General features: G+C 37.0%; 2 protein-coding genes across 2 annotated transcripts in view; both read left to right on the top strand.

Moving 5' to 3' along the window:
• Positions 1-1,649, top strand: part of LOC126867991 (uncharacterized) — a 148,628-nt gene extending 146,979 nt beyond the window's left edge. The window contains exon 19 of the mRNA XM_050623101.1: positions 1,506-1,649. The gene's annotated coding sequence lies outside the window, so the exon portion shown is untranslated. The remainder of the gene's footprint in view (positions 1-1,505) is intronic.
• Positions 1,472-13,328, top strand: LOC126868130 (uncharacterized). The gene is made up of 2 exons (XM_050623351.1): positions 1,472-5,656; positions 6,186-13,328. The coding sequence occupies exons 1-2, from the start codon at positions 1,472-1,474 to the stop codon at positions 6,279-6,281; spliced, it is 4,281 nt and encodes a 1,426-aa protein (XP_050479308.1). The 3' UTR covers positions 6,282-13,328.
• Positions 13,329-16,880: the final 3,552 nt, after the last annotated feature.

Here is a 16,880-nt window from a genome sequence, read left to right as displayed (position 1 = left end):
AATACTTTCGAGACCAATTTATTTTTACATATTGTTACATAAATTCGTACACATATATAAGTATATGTGTATTTTTAAATGTATAATTTATTATCTATAAGAAAAAAAACATTATTTATTATGTATATCTGTAATCAATACTTCATAGATGTAACATAAAAATGCCATTAGTATTCGAATTAAAATGTAGGGATTGAAATTTTCTAAAAGAAATATTAAATACTTAACAGTATTTAATTTCCTTTTACGTAGTCTTGCGTACTGAATGTTTAAAAGGAATTTGTAATTTTCTTCAATCGTTCTCTTGGCCTTTAAATTTCGATACTCCAATCAAGCTAGTGGGCGCTTATACTTGCAAAATCGTATAGCAAACTCCATTAAGGTCATTATGTCCATTGTGTCGAACGTAGCTGCATCCACCACGTAACCTAATCGAATTGTTTTTATCCATTTAACGGACGAAGCCTTGCTCAGAATTCGAGGCGGTACTATTTGCTGCTTTTTCCTATTTGCCCGTTTAATACGAACCGTCACGTCAGTTCTGTCCTTTAGTTGTCAAGGGAAATTCATATTAGATAGTAGTCTTTTGTCAATAAAAATTTTATAATTTGCAACTTTCTTCAGTTTATTCCACGTGGTTCATCGAATACATTTTAATTCAATTTTTGAAGATTATCTACAACATGAAGTTCAATTTCATCCGCTCGAATTTCCGAATGCATTAAATAAAAAGAATGTTTCGATATAGAAACGATCTTACGAAGATATATGTCATGCAAATTTAACTTCGAATCTACATCTCATCTATACATTTAAACTCGATGCTTTCTATGTACAAACAAAAATTAGGATTTAATGCCGAAAAGAAAAATGTATTTTATAAAAGGATTAGAATAATTAACAGATATATCAATCTACTGATACATCGATAATGAAAAAGCTCTCTTACCAAAAGCGAATGCAGTACCTGGCTAGCTCTGTCACATCCGGGTTTGAGATCGATTTTAGAATTTCGCCTGTCGTCTTATTAGGGTCTTCTTTCATTCAATAGGAAACTTAAACTTGGCAGCATTAGTGAATCACTGTTATTGACTTCGCGGTAGAGAGAGGGGTAGAGGATGCTCTGTCATTTGTAGGGAATCAGCTTTAGTATCCCTCGGACGGTCTAACACCGTAGTTAGCCACGCGTTTCCGTACTCCAAAATTTCTCTCTAAATATCAGCGGATTGTGCTTCGACCAATCTCTACTATGCGCGAATGCGAATCCCATGAATCATTACCATAAACTCTCTTTTGTTCCCAAACTGACACGTGGTCTCTGTATTATAGTATATACCAAGTGAACAGTTGACCTTATCTTTGATAAGTTTGGCAAATTGTGCGACGAAATCAAAGCTTCAGACTGACACAAGTGACCATATACGTCAGTGAGGAACGATAGAGCCGAGCGTCATTGACATTTGCCAGTGTCATGCACACCAACGTTCGATCAATCGTTGTTCCAGGTACAGAATCTGTCAGCAGTACACCGCCAGTCCCACCGAGACGGAAGAAGCGCAAAGCGAAGCTCGCGGCAATTGCAAAATCTCCGAAAGAAACGTCACCGACTCGTCTGAGAAAACCAGACAAAAAGCGTTTGGCGCCACCGCCTCCGCCGCCTCCGCCGCGAGCAGTCCGAAGGATCAAATCTCACGTCGCCAAAGGTCAGGCAGAAGAAAGGACGTCGAACTCGCAGACAATAGGCGATGCGGAAGAAACGCTAAATAGTCTAAGTTCGAACGAGACGGGGGAAACTTCTCAGCCGTCGTCTTTGCAGTTCGAGGATGCTGACTCGGTACGGATCGAGAAAGCGAGTAAAGATGAAAACGAGAAAGACGACAAGTGCGGTTCAAGCAGTGAGACAAAGTCGCCGCACAAACGTCCGTTTGTATTCGAGACTTTCACTAGGAAGGAGACCAACAAGTACCCGCCGCTGTTCTTCACTTTGAACGATTTTCAAAATGTGATGTCCAACACGCTGCAGCGTGAAGACGATTTAAATGACGAGCCTTCTGCGAATTTCGACAGCTCCTTTCGCGATTCCTTTCGCAACTCCCTTCGAAACTCCTTTCGCGAATTCTTCGAGAAATCGTTAGACGACGAGGAGGACGACTTGTGTTTTCGCGTGACCACTACTAGCCTTCCATTCGAGAAATGTTTGGACACATGGACCGCTACATTCGCCGATCGTTTGATCGAGAATTTCGACGTACCGAGTCGTTTTATTTTCGAAGATTACGTCGATAGAAGTAACAAGGTAAATGTCCGACGATCGGCTGGCCCGATGTGTTACGACAGCTTTGAAGAAGAACCAACGGTACCTCGGTTGACCAAAGTGAGGTTCGTGATCGAGTCACCTAGCTCGTCGACTTCAGATCACGAATTGAACAACGATGGCGAGACCACGTGCGACAGTTTACAAAATATCGATCCTCTGACAGATGAGCAGGAGGTCAGCTGGAATCGTAGTTCTTCCGTGAAATTGACTGAGATCACGGACGACATGGAGTGCACGGACATGAATAAGGCTTTTGGTCAGGTGCAAGATTTCCAGGAGGATCATGACGAGTTCGGTGACGTACCTTTTAGTTCTATTTTGAAAACAGGGGACAGTTTGGATCGGTGGTATTCCCTGGACGATGCCACGAATTTTGTCAGGGCGATCGATAAGGGATCTTTCGGTCAGGACGATCGTGGTAATTCCAACGATTCGACCGGCGCTTCGATCGGGCACGATTCGCAAGACGAGTCCCTTTGTTCCAAGGAAAAACTAAAAGTCGCGGACGTCAGCGAAGCAGAGTCGAGTTTAATCAAGTTGAAAGCGGAATGCCGTTCTGTGTTGGCTGAGGTTAGAGACGATTTTTCGGAAAGGCCGCCCGAGGACAACGGTTTTGCGCGGGCTTCGAATAACTGCACTGCTTCAAATAACGTGGAAGACAATAAAAAATATCACGATGAAAAGGATTTGACGAGTGGAGCTTCTGAAAATGAAAACGACAATGTAAAACGCGAAGAAATCATTTCTGCCGGTACCAATGCGATTGCGAATAACTTTGATTGGAAATTGGAATTAACAAGAAATGAGATAAACGTCAATTTTGTTCAGGAAGATTCGATAATTCGTAGAGACAAGTATCTAAGGACTGAAATCAATGAAGAACAATCGACAATAAGCGAGACAAAAGTCTTTGATCAACAAATAATAAAAGACAAAGTAGAGAATAACGTTTTGAAAAAACATTTATTATCAAATAGAACAGAGACTGATATTAGCGAGGAAGTGTCGTCAGCTGAAGAGGATATGGAAATTGACAAACAGCAATTACAAACGGATTCAGTCGATAAATCCACGGGGGAGTACAGAAGAAAGATTTTCGTAAACGAATCGCTTCGAAATATAATAAATCGTTGTGATTTCACGTCGAATGACTTTGCGGACGGCAGTGAAGATTCTGATGTGCAAGACGATAATTTGGACACTGGCGATATTTCTTTAGGTGTGAGCGAGAGAAGTTTCAAGGGCTTAATTACTAAAGGCGACACGAGACAGGAGACAAAGGATATTCCAGTTAGCCAAAGTAATAAAAAATTACAAGATACTTTTATAGGTAACGAATCATTCGAAAAAAGGAAAGGGATCACTAACCCGGTTAATATTCAACGAAACTCTTTTCTGGTAAATATGTTGTCGGAGGATACAGATCAGATACGGACGAGCTGTGAAATCATTGCTGTTCTCCCAAAATCACTAGCGAAGAGCGAAGTATCGATTTCGAAAGATGAAGAAGGAAAGAAGTTGGCAACCCGGTTAAACGAGTCGATAAAAATGGATTCAGAGATCCAGAAAATTTTACAAGAGTCTAAAGCGCCGTTGGAAAGGATAGAAACCACTTTACCAAAGCCGACAACGGTTAAGAAGATTGTCGAAACGAGCAAGAAAACCACCGGTGAGGCGAAGTGCGATGTATTGAACGAATTGCTCTCCAATTTCAGTAACATTAAATTGAAACCGGTGAACGACGAGAAGAGAAGTGCCGCTGAAAGTCATCCGCGAGTAAAAACTTCTTCTCGGCAAGAGAACGATAAGGAGAGAATCGAATCTATGTCAGATAGCCGTACACAGAGTTTGAAAGATTGTAACGGTAATTCTTCTGTTGAGACCAAGGAAACGAGCGACGAGTCGATGAATCTCAAAGCAGCCACTTCTTCGATTAAACAGTGGCAGTATGCTGCCTCTTTGACGACGAGGAAGGTTCAAGATGACCGGAACAAGAGTAACGAATCACTAAAAGCGTCTGAAGGATCCCGAAATAGTACTGCGAATAGTACAGAATCCGCGAAACCGACAGAGAACAGCGAGATATTAGCAGATCGTAAAGAAGAGTCTCGAGAAATAGACGTAAACAGAGTCGCAAGAACGGTTAAGCAGTGGCAGTATGCTGCTTCTCTGACGACGAGTAACTATATTCCAGATGACCGGAATAAAGGTATCGAATCACAAGAGAGATCTGAGGATTTTCAAGATGATATCAGCTTTGTGACCAGTACTGTGAATAGAATAAACAGAGTTGAAAGAACCACGAACGAGGATTACACAAAATTATCGAGAAACGTGAACGAAGTTCTCATCGAACCGACCAAAAGCGATACTGTCAGAAGAGTGTCTGACGACGAAGCAGGAAGAGGAGGAGCAAGCTCCGTGGAATGTCTGCAGATGGTAGGCTGCAGCGCAAAGACTGACGAGTCGCATAATCGTGGCGCGTACGCGCGACAGTTAGAGTTAAGCAAGAGTATGAGTAGCGGCGACAAGAGTGCCATAGCTAGGAGGATTTCTCGACCCCATTGTAATAATAATGACAATAACAGGGCCGTAACACCCGTAGCTGTAAGTGATGACCAATCCCGCGACACTGTAACGATAACCCCTGGTAGAGTTAGGAGCTTCATTAAGTACTACGAGATTCAACGCGAGGCGACGGCCGACGATGATTCTAAATCTAACGATAGGGTAGATAAGGACCCGATGCCTGAACACCAATCGGTGATTAGCATCTGCAGGGGACTGGAAGCGAGGGCCATCGAGGCTAAGTTCTTCGAAGCGCAGAAAAAGGATAATTCTAAGTCGTTGGACACGATGAAAAAGGATGGTTATCGTGGGCTAATAGCGGACCAAGATGTCGAAAGATCGATCGGTTCAGCGAGGAAAGAAGGAAAGTGTGCTGCGATCGTAGAAAAGTTGGGAACAGAGAACTCGAGTCGATTAAATGCTCGTACTGCGAACACAGAAGATGATTATGTGGAGATGATGAAGCAGATTAACGTGTCACCGAAGTCCATCGGCGATTCATGTGCGCATCCTGGAACAGTTAAGAGAAAGAAGTCGGTGAAATTTCAAGGTGGTTTCACCGTGATCGGTACGAAAGATCCTGACGAGAATGGTACCGCGGGAAGTCCTGCGGCTCAGGATACGAAATTGTTGAATAAAAAGAAGAATCTCGACAGACTGACGCTGGAGGGTAGTGTCCTTGCCGAGAAAGTAGATTTTGGCGTTGGACAACTTGGAGAATTGCTGGACGCTGACTCGCGTTCTTTGAAGAAACGAGAAACTGATGCTCAGGTGAGTGACGGATTTAATTGGAATAAAATGTTCATTAAGAGACGTAGAAAGGTTCTTTCTACCTCTTTTGGTAATCCTAGAATTGAATTTCCTTTCCTTTTCTGTTTCTTCATCTTCTCGATTTTAAATTGTTGATATTATAATAGCGTCTTGTATGTTAGATGTAAGAAGGGACTTTATTATTCGGATTGAAATATGTTAACATCTTGTACTGCATATTTAAGATGTCGATATTTGATCTTCAAATTACTTTTACGACAATATTAATATATTCTTTAAATTTATTCGATAACTTTCTAATCTGTGTAAAATTGTGTGTGAATGAAAAAATTAATACGATCTAATTAACGATCGCTAGAATTTTGTTCAAGTGTGAAAGGTAGTTTCTATAACAAATATCTATAACAAATGTAATGAAAGTTTGAATGGCAGTTGTTAATTAATCGAAGTTACATACTAAAATTACGTTCATTTTAAATTGCAAACGCGCTCGACGAAATAATAATCTGCTTAACTTTTCCTCCTACAGATACAAGCCGCAGCGAAATGTGAGGAATGTTCAGGTATTAATCGCTTCGTTCCAAAACCAGAAACCCCACGCCTCGTATTTTATTGTACTGTATAGTTAAAACCGTAGTTTCTAAATGTCGTCGTCGTCGTTTTCCCGAATCTCGGCGAGATTTCACCGCGACGCTTCGTAGCGTCATAGCTAAATTCAATCTTTTCCACGCTGTTTTTTACGTGTTTTAACTGAAGAACAGATTTCCCGCTCTTTCGCCAGAAACTGCGCAGAATTCCATTCTCTCGCAAACAAAACACTGAAACAATTTTTTGTCAATTTATCGTTATTAGAGATTTTATTTGATGTTATGATTTATTGAAATTATGAAATATTTTGAAACGAACTATCGTGAAATTATAGGGCTTCGAAAAATATCAAAAAATAGGAAATGTATCAGACTACTAAAACATTTCTTGGCACAAATCGCGCATGTATGAACTTTATGTTTCAATGGAAGTTTTTTTCAATGAAAAATTTGAATGTATTTTCATATTTTGATAATCTTACCGTTGTCAAATGAAGTTGGAACAGAAAGATATAATTTTGTGTATTTCCCATATGAAGATCACAGGCGAGAAACACAATAAGTTCTTTTTTATTGATTTCTTGCTATCGACGTCATTTGGTGGTTAAAGTTTGGGATTCTGTAAAAAGCCAACGGTATAGCTAATATTATAACAATCGATATCTCGGAAAGTTCAAATCGCTAGCAAAGATACATGTGTAATTTTAAAAGCAAATAAAAACACGTCGGATTACGATGCAACATATTAAATTAATGAATTAAATGAAGAAAATTGCTCGCTCTTAACGGCGAACAACGTGTGACTTACCATATTTCTTCATATTACAATTCCACAAAATCAAAACGAAATACAATATCAACTCTAATTCTATTAATGTCAAGCGGTATTCTAAGAAACAATTATCAGTTGATATTGTTGCAAACGTTTTATCTTTACATCTTAATCCAAGCTCAATGTCATTACATTAAAATATTTAATAAATGGCCTCCAAGAGTCACAGTCTTCCAATCGACCAAATCAAAACATTACGAACTATTACAAATTACCTTCGTATTTCTATCAATCACAGGAAAAAGTACGAAACGATCTTTTCCTAAATCACAGTAACGGTCGTTTGTTCTTAAAGAACAACCGAATATAACAACCAGCGATGAAAGGATATCAGTCAACGAACAGAGGTACATAGATCACCAATTCGCAAAGCAAAGAGTAATCGCGTGTTTCCAAACGGTTTGCCACGTCCTACGAAGGAAAGAGTTCGACAAAGTTTCGTTGGGTTAAGGTTGAACCACTCGTTCGACACACATTTCGACTAACGTGGAAGGACAGCTCGCGACTAGCAAATGTTCCGTTTCTCCCGGAAGGATTTAGAGTTATCGTAGATCCGATGGATAAACAGATTTTTCGGTCAACCGCATTAGCCAGTTCGTGAAATGTTTCTTCCTAACGGATTTATTCGATTCAGCCCGCATTTGGCGCGTCGCAGCTTTTTCTTCTAATTTCTTGCATCATTTTGACCGACTTATTTTACGTGTTTTCGGATAATGGGGCTCCGCTAGATTTACGGCCCCCTCGACGAGGCCGTAGAGCAAAAAGCGCCGACGCGATTTGTGGCTTTGCTCGAATTGGCTGTTTCTTGCGTAACGTGACGTTTCCGGGATGGAAAACTTTGTGAAACTCTTTCGACTCGAGTGGAACGCGGCAATGAGAAGATTTGTATGACTTTCTGGATTTTTCATGGTGTCGATGATTGTGATTAGGTTGTAGATCTTTATGGCTTCATGGGAAATTTGAAGACGAAAAAACGTATTCTCGAAAGTACTTCATTAAACAAAGATCGAGAATAATTTAACTGAGAAAGGAAAGCAATTACCGGAATAAAATAGGAAGCGGGAGAAGCGTCGCCGTATACAAGAAATCTGTTCTTCCGTTGAGCTCCTTTAGCGCGGTTAGTTTCCGTTCTCCAATTGACTTTTAGTCGTGTGTGTTTAGCGAAACGGCAAACAGCTCTTAGCTCTGTTATTGTCGCAAACCTTCCTTGCGCGTCCTTGCATTAGGAGAACGTTGTTTTTTGGCGACATAGCGTATCGCAGGAACCGCGCGTGTATAATCCCATTATCCTGCATATATTGTGTAATTATAACGTAAAGGTGGAAGTAATTTACGTGGTAGAGTAGTGGCGAAAAAATATACTTGTTGCGCTGTTTGTGTTACGTATACGTGTTCAGCTGATCAATTTAACACACATTTAGTATCCAGTGTCGTAAAAAGTACTTTCATTTCGGTGCTTACGAATGAATGTTATTTCTCAATGGACGAATGTCCTGTGTTCCGTGGACGAGATATTAAAATCTTAAAAAAGAAAAAAAAAAATACAAGAAAGGAAGGAAAAAGGAAGAAGATTATAATACTTTACGTCTACATCAGGATATACATAGTTTACGAAAGAATGTTTGTAATTAAGATGAGAGGTTGAAACATGAACTTTTCAGATAATACTTGATAACTGTGTGTTTTTAATTAATTTTTTTGTTAGATAGGATCTTACGACAAATGTTGTCTTAAGTATGTGTATACCATAATATGTACATATTATACAAAGGTCGGATAAGCTTTCAATATGTTGAGTCTTTGAAAGCTTATATTATGTGTGAAATATAATTTAAATTGTATATTGGATAGAAGTTATTTTAGCATTATGATGTAATAGTCTTTTTGTTGTTTGAAACTTAATAATGAGCCAGAAAAAGCCTGGTCTATTAAAGTAGATATTTTTCTTCATAGATTACTTTACGCAAAGAAGCACCAAAAGACAGATTACGATTTTTTAAGATACTATCAGTACTGTAAGATATTATTATCCATTTGAAATATTATTAACATGATACGATATCTCTTCAATCGTTTAATTATCCAGATATTACTGTATCACTGTTGCTATTAATATTGCATTAATCTACAATCAGAGTAACATGCTCATAATTAAAACGCGAATGCAACGAATTTCTGCGTGAAGAATGTTCTTAATAGAAAATCCCATAGAAAATCAATGCTGAATGCTACCAATAATTTTTTATCGAATCGTCATAAATAATATCAAATCGCATAATTTATTGCTGCTGTTCTCCTCATTTCTTCATGTTCGTATGCCTTCGGATATCTTGTTTTCACTTTTTTATTCATAAAAATAGAACATAAAATATAGAACATATATAGAGCAATAGAATTAAATACATAGAAATCAGATTATCAGATAACACCAAAGTGTAACTCGAATGTTACTTCATCAAGCTTCCTTTGAAAATTTCCTCTCCAAACTTCTTTTAACAACACAAACGAAAACAAATCGAATTCGATTGATTTATAGGTATACTTTTCGATGGTGTCAGAATTTCGCGACAGCGCAGTGTCGTGGAAGGCCAGGTTTCTAGCAATCCGTGTAAAGTTCTCGGTTGATTTCAAATACGTCGAGCGTAGCGGGATAGCAGGAAGTTTCTGACACGCGTGGCAGATCGAGTTAAAGGACGGTTCGAGTTCCGTCAAGTTCTTTTTGGCACGTTTGCCAGAATCAGACGCGTTTCAGCTGAGATCGGATACACGATTGAATCACGTGGATCTCGCTCCAGAAATATTCCATGATATTCCACTTATACATCAGAATCTCGTAATGATATCATCGTTGCACTATTAACATTTCTGCGATTAATATTTTTCCTCTAACATACGGCATGTCGAATTGTTTAAATACACGAGATGTTCAAACGTTTGGAATCCAAACTGAATACAATTTGATTTTAGAAAGTTTCCAAGTACTTGATCGTTGGAATATATTTCGAGTGAGATCGACTCGTTCAAATCGATCAAAGTTTGTTCAAACTCACTCAAACGATCAAAATATGTTGCTGGATGTTTGAATTGCTTATCCTTTCGAGTTATTTGGACGTCTCAAATGACAAAAGTCTGATCGAGGAAATCGTACGATCGGATAATAGAATGGAACGACGATGGAGAATACAAACGTATACAGATCGAAATGATAGTACTTTTTAAAGGATCGACACACAGAAGGTGATATGCATAGCGGACTTTTTTTTAAGCGTGCAATTCGTTGGCCAAATGAGACTTAACGCGGTGTGATTATGCAATCGTTTTATTCTTTCCTCTGTTGACTTATTGTAAGTATGATAATTTATCGTTTGCCCGAGTGCATTACTTTATACGACGTAGGAGAAGATTAACGATAACGAGAAGAATAACGTGTCGTCGATATAATAGAAATACGTAAATGGAATGCTTCGTAAGACTTAGTATTATTATATACGCATGGTTCGATCCGTTTGTGTTCCTGCACGATGTAGATTTTCGATAAATGTCGGAGAAATCGATTTTCTTATCGAGTTTCCTTCGTTCCGTATATTTCGTTCGACCGACTTTTGATTTTACTCGTTGCACATTTAAATTCCTTTCGATGTGTGAACGTATCCACGAGCAGTTGAAATTAATAAAAAATTTGCCATTTTCGAGTGGTAAAAATTTTGAGATGTTATTATAATTGTAGAAAATGATTTATGATAGTAAGATGTAGAAAAAACATCGATGTTAAAAGTTACATCGTTTTTATGTAAAATAATACATGATTTTATTTTTGTATAAGTATCCATCATTTTATCACACGTTATAGGAAAACGTAATTAATAGAATAAGTATGGAAGTATTGATGCAAATGTATGAATTTATTACTTTTCTTTAGAATACTTTCTCTCACAATGAGAAAGTTACATATGTTGCATTTTATTCTGGAATGCATTATAATAATATCAAGTTCAACCGTTGTACACCTCAAGTGTATGTAGTATGTACATGAAATTTATATTCACATGTAGATTGTGTAGATTGAACATTAAATCGTTTCAATTTTTAATTATAAACAGTGTAACGGTAAATCATCTTTTATTGCAAAGTATCAATTTAAATATTATTTAGATACGTAATTATCAGAATTTCGGCAAAAGTTAGTGAATATTACGGAAGCAGGTCAATACAATTTTTACTATGCTATTAACGTGCGCATCGATTTCTTTTACTTTCAATCGACATCTACATTTAGCACGAAGGCAAGTGGATAAGTGACCGTGCATATATTTCTAGACACATATGTATATGTATATGTACTTGTACAAGATGAATGTGAGTATTATTACGCGATAACGATTCTGTAAAACGCAATGCGATTTACCCAATTGCCCCGTTGGTTATGCGATCTTTTATAAACTTTAATTTACATAGATAAGTAGCGTGAAGCGCAGAAAGTGCGAGTCGTACGAGATTTGTCGCATTTAAGAGGATGTTGCACGTAGCGATGCACTTGAGAACGCAGCTCGAAGAAGCAATAAGCCGCGATACATTTATTTCTTTTAACACGACCTAGCTTTCTAAAGATTTATCATTAAGTAAAGATCAATTGGAAATTGTACATTTTATATAGTTGGAAAGTTTATGTCGATCAACTTTTAATTGTCTTCGTTTCATTAGTTTATTTTTATTATGAAACATTATACGTAATTCGTTTACCGATATCGGTATATTATTGAATGAGATTTATAATATTTGAATAATTTTATTATTTTGTAATTTTTAGAGATAAATTTTATTTTTAATTTATCTTTGCACGCATAATGATTTTTTTTTTATAATTGATTATAATATGTTGCATAATACTTACTACGAATACTTTGTTACGTTTATCGAGTCACGAGTTTTAGATTTGTATACAGGTTTGCGTGCATGTTGCAAACGACAGCGTTCGATAAAAATGTTCAGTCAAATGAAATGGTCATTATTTTATGATCGTTAAATGAATAGAATGTACATATCTGCAACAAACAACAGAATAAATTGGAAATGACAAATTGGAAACGTCAATCATACACGAATAAAGTTCCAAAAATATTTGCGAATATTTTTAGAAAGTTATTGCATGCAAATTGTTCTATTGCAAAGAACGATATTTCCATAAAATTCTTTTTAGCATTAAGGTATCAGTTTGTTTTTCCAAACACGTTTACTATCGCTAAAGAAGATGTAATAAAGTATATTTTGCGTTCTTTATGGAACAGTGGCAGAATAAAGCAATCGAAAAAGCGGAAATGAAAATGAAAATCAGAAAATCGACAAAAATGAATCTATCGTGCTTTCCTTTTCTGATCTTCGTGTGTAAATCACAAAGCTGTCGAATAAGTATCATTCGAATATTTATGAATAAAAAATTATAATAACCGTAACCAAGATATTTGGATAAAATTCAGCGCCGTTAAAACATCGAAAGTCGGACATTGCAATAACACGATATTTGAATCGATGGAATTTTCTATTGAAAATTGTTATTAACTACGATACAAAATAATCAATTTCAGTAAAATCAATATTCTATCACAATAGAAAATACAGGCTACCTTTGCGTGCACACTAAAACTTTCGATCGAGTTGCATTAGTCTGAAATATTTGCTCGGGGAACAGTGTAATCGATGCAAAGAATCGCAAGTTCCATTCATTTGACTCAACATGAGGCACGAATCTAAATTTGTTCTGTCTCGTTGAAACAATATGGTTCGGATTTAAAGATAAAAGAAGAAGACGGGAAAAAGGAAAAAATAAACACGAGGTGAATTGTACATTCAGGGGAAAATAGTACGAAAACACGCGCGTAGAATCTATTGTATATTCGTGTGTGTGAAGCACGAAAACGCTTGACACCGAGCTAGTTTCGTTTTTTAGGGGACAGAATCGCGGATCAAAGTTTAGAAGAATTTACCGATTAACCTCCTGAAATACGTTTTTTCTAGACGTATACGAACAACTTATTACTGTTTTATAACGTGTAGAGGATGACAAAGGTGATAGCGTAGTGGATGAAACAAGTGCGTGTACCAACGATGCCTCATTGTACGCAGATAGAGTCATTCGCTGTTAAAGTATAGTCGACACTTTATGTTCATTTCGAGAGAAATGTTTCCCTGCAGTACACTGTACGTTTATATTTCCGCTGAACGCTGAATAAATTATTATTTTCTATGCTACGACAAATGGCCTTTGAATTTTATTGGAACACCTGCTGCGTAACGAAATTGAGAAAAATGTCGAACAATTTTCGTTGGAAATTGCTTGTTATTTATAAGATGATATAAATTGAAAAATTCCACCTTACAAATAGATTCGAAATATTTGACGGAAATTATTTTTTAAAAATAACAAATTTGAAGCAATGGTATATAGAAACTAGGAATAATAAATATAAATAACATAGCAATTGAATACGAACAAAATAATAATGAGTCAATCGTAATGCGAGATATTCGGATTGACACAACAGATTGCACTGTGGACTGCAATTGTTCGATATTTTCATGTAATTTAAAATGTTCCTTGCTCCGGTAGAATATTCCAGAGCTGAGTAAACGAGAAATGCGGAAATCACAGAGAAATCTTATATCCGCGCGCAACATCGATTCGTTTACGATAACAAAGAAAGGGACTTTTTTCAACGAGGAAATAGTATCCTTTCTTATTTTGACCATGAAAGTGTTATCGTTCCAATTTTTATTATTCCAACGCACCGTCAATCTGTCGTATTGTTTCCATTTCTTGCACAAAGTTAAATTTTTAATTTGCGTGTTCGTGCTTCAAATGCAACCATTTACTGACATGCTTCGTTCACTAGAAACTTACAGAACTATGTTTCAATCCACGTTTTATCTCTTTTAAAAATGTGCTTTCTCATTATGCAATCCGTGATTGTAAAGATGAGCAAGAAGATGACTTGTGTCAGTGTGGAAATTTTTGGCAATTGCGTTATCCCGGTGCCTGACTCACGTTTTGCATAAACCTTGCGTAAATGGAACGACCATTAACGTTTCTTGCGATCGATTAATAGCCAGTCACGCGTGTAATTAATCCTAAAATTAGAAGATACATTGGGTCATACGATTCTAATAATACACGTAAGATCAACTTTTCCTCTGCCGAGGATAGGCGCCATCTAAAACCAGGAAAAACCCAAGCACTTCGAATGTAATATTCGATCATGTTATATTTGCGACATAATTTCGGAAAAAATTGGAAAAGATTAGAATAATCGGTTAATAGTAGAAAATGGAAAATATTGTGACACTTTTATCCCCAAAATTTTTATTTCTATTCAATATTAATATGTATAGAATAATTTGAAATAAATGATCTTTTTCCATATAAAAATAAAATTGTATTCGCTATTTGAACAACGTGTATCGTGATTAGTTGGAACGATGAAAACTCTATTATAGTATACAGGCGGATCAATCTCATCCCTTTCCATTTAATTTCTGTCAACAATCAGTCATATCTCATAACTACATGTGTATATTTACAATCTACAGTCAGTGACGAAAATCTTCGTACGCCGAATTTTGTGTGTCTGACTTGCCACAGAAGCCGAAAAACGAAGCTGAAAAAAATATCACAAAACTTCTGATTTAGTCAACGCCAGGGAGATTATTATTACTTGCGTGATTAGGGAATCTACAAGATATTAACATAACATTAAGCCTACTATTTTGGTGATTTCATATTAGATATATTAGGCATGTGTAAATTCTGTAATATTCTATTTTATGTCCCTTTAATCCTTTCATTTTAAGAAAGGTAAAAACGGATAAATTGCGTTACACTGGCGTGTACAAATTTCCAGTCAGGTAGATTTTTCATCTTATGTTCCAAAAGTAATATTTTAAAGAATGTCAAGCAATATTATACAACTACATAATAGTGTTTACGTATCGTACTATCTTTCACTTATACTCTCATACCAAATATTATTTAAAATTCTTGCAGATCTTCTAGATAACGTTTTCCGGACGCAATGTTGAAAATTTATTCCGATCGGAAATCTTCGCACACCCACCGTATATTTTAACGATATGTGTCTTAACGTGTCAACAAAATTCATAGACATTTCTATCGCAATATCCTATATTTAGAAGGTTTGTTCTAGACTTTTGTGACTGACTGCGTATTACGAATTCTATTCCAGAACGTCTCAATTTTAAATCCACTTACAAAGGCAAATATATCCTTACAATAAACGCAAAAGATTCAACGTATGGTAAGCAAACAATCTCGGAAAACAATTCAAGCACGTGAAGAGTCAACAAGGGCCAAGATTCAATGGCAGCGTTCCGATGCGCCAAAATCAAACGCGACATTCGCGGTCGCGATAAATTGAACGCTTTATTTCCATAGGCCATGGAGGACCGCGAAACGCGCGTGTGTGTGAACTTATGCGCACACATCGTTGCACTTGGTCATGATCGAAAGTAAGCAAATGTTACATAGCTATCGTGCAGTCGGCTTTATCTTGGCAAGCAATGTCATGTCCCTCGGGTGAGTCGCCTAGGTGAGCTTTCCAATGGCTGCAAGTCTCGCGTTATGTACAGTTGGAAACTTCTTAAAGTTTAAGTGGAAGTGATTTAAATTCTCGCGAAATTTGATACGATACGATTTGGGGAATTTTTGGTGGTATCGTGCTCCAAGTTGGAAAACTTTTGGGAAAAAATTTTAATGCAGATCTACTTTTTATTTTATGCGAGTATTATTAATGCTGGAAATGATTGGTCATTATCGATGGTGATTTGGGATATGCTATGCTAGGTGAAATAATATTGAATTTTTTTCATTAAATTTTATTATAATATAGTCTCAAATCTTTTTGAGTTTCGAGAAGAAAAATATGTATTGTAAGCAGGTTTAATTTGTATTGTATACTTTATGCAATAAGCGACTTGAATATACTAAGTGAGAATTGCAGTGACTATCAAAATGGGTTGGCTCATACTCGCATTTTCCGAAGAAGCTTTGTTTTCATCAGATTTTACATTTCACTTTCACAGTATGAAATTTTTGTACCCATACGAACGTACTTTTAAATAATAAGATATTTAATATACTCGGACCTCGTAATTAGATTTCGACATTTCACGCGTTTAATTTAAATTCCAAAGCGCTAAATTGCACAAGATGCACACAATATGCAAAAATATATAAAATATCAGAAGCATAGTGCTCTCTAGGTAAAACAATTCACAGTATATATATTCCTTTTCAAGTAAACCAGTATTCTACTAAGATTCTATTTCTTTAATTACATTCTTAAAATTATTATTTTGCATAAAAATACACAGTCTGCTAATACGATACAATAGCATACCGTTACTTTCCTCAGGCACTGTGATTCACATTCTACATCTGACGTGATACGTTTCATCAATCCAAATCCAAAGACAAACAGAAATGAATTTCTCTTCGGAAAATGACTCGTCAGCGACGTTATGACGAAATACACCTTACGATTCACCTTAAAATTCCAAGCTCGCAATGGAAACGCGCCATAGAGAATCCAAGCGACCGACGATCGCTCGTGTACACGTTGCGTTGTCTCGCGCATACCTGGCACCTGGTACGAGGACGGGAGCGTGCTGGAGCGTGCGGTCGAATGATATTCGTGACACATCCCACGTGTTGGCATTCCCGCATCCTATTCATTCGATCCCGCGGGATTTATTTTAAGATCGGTATGACGGCGGCGTGGGTTTACACGCGGCTGCC

The sequence above is a fragment of the Bombus huntii genome, chromosome 7 (assembly GCF_024542735.1).
Source record: "Bombus huntii isolate Logan2020A chromosome 7, iyBomHunt1.1, whole genome shotgun sequence".
Taxonomy (NCBI): Eukaryota; Metazoa; Arthropoda; class Insecta; order Hymenoptera; family Apidae; genus Bombus; species Bombus huntii.
The sequence above is the reverse complement of the archived record's forward strand: the minus strand, read 5'-3'. Positions and strand labels throughout refer to the sequence as shown.

Coding starts and splice junctions, on each gene's coding strand:
- LOC126868130 (XM_050623351.1), top strand. CDS start 1,472: ATGCACACCAACGTTCGATCAATCGTTGTTCCAGGTACAGAATCTGTC. Junction 5,657..6,185: donor AACGAGAAACTGATGCTCAG/GTGAGTGACGGA, acceptor TTCCTCCTACAG/ATACAAGCCGCAGCGAAATG.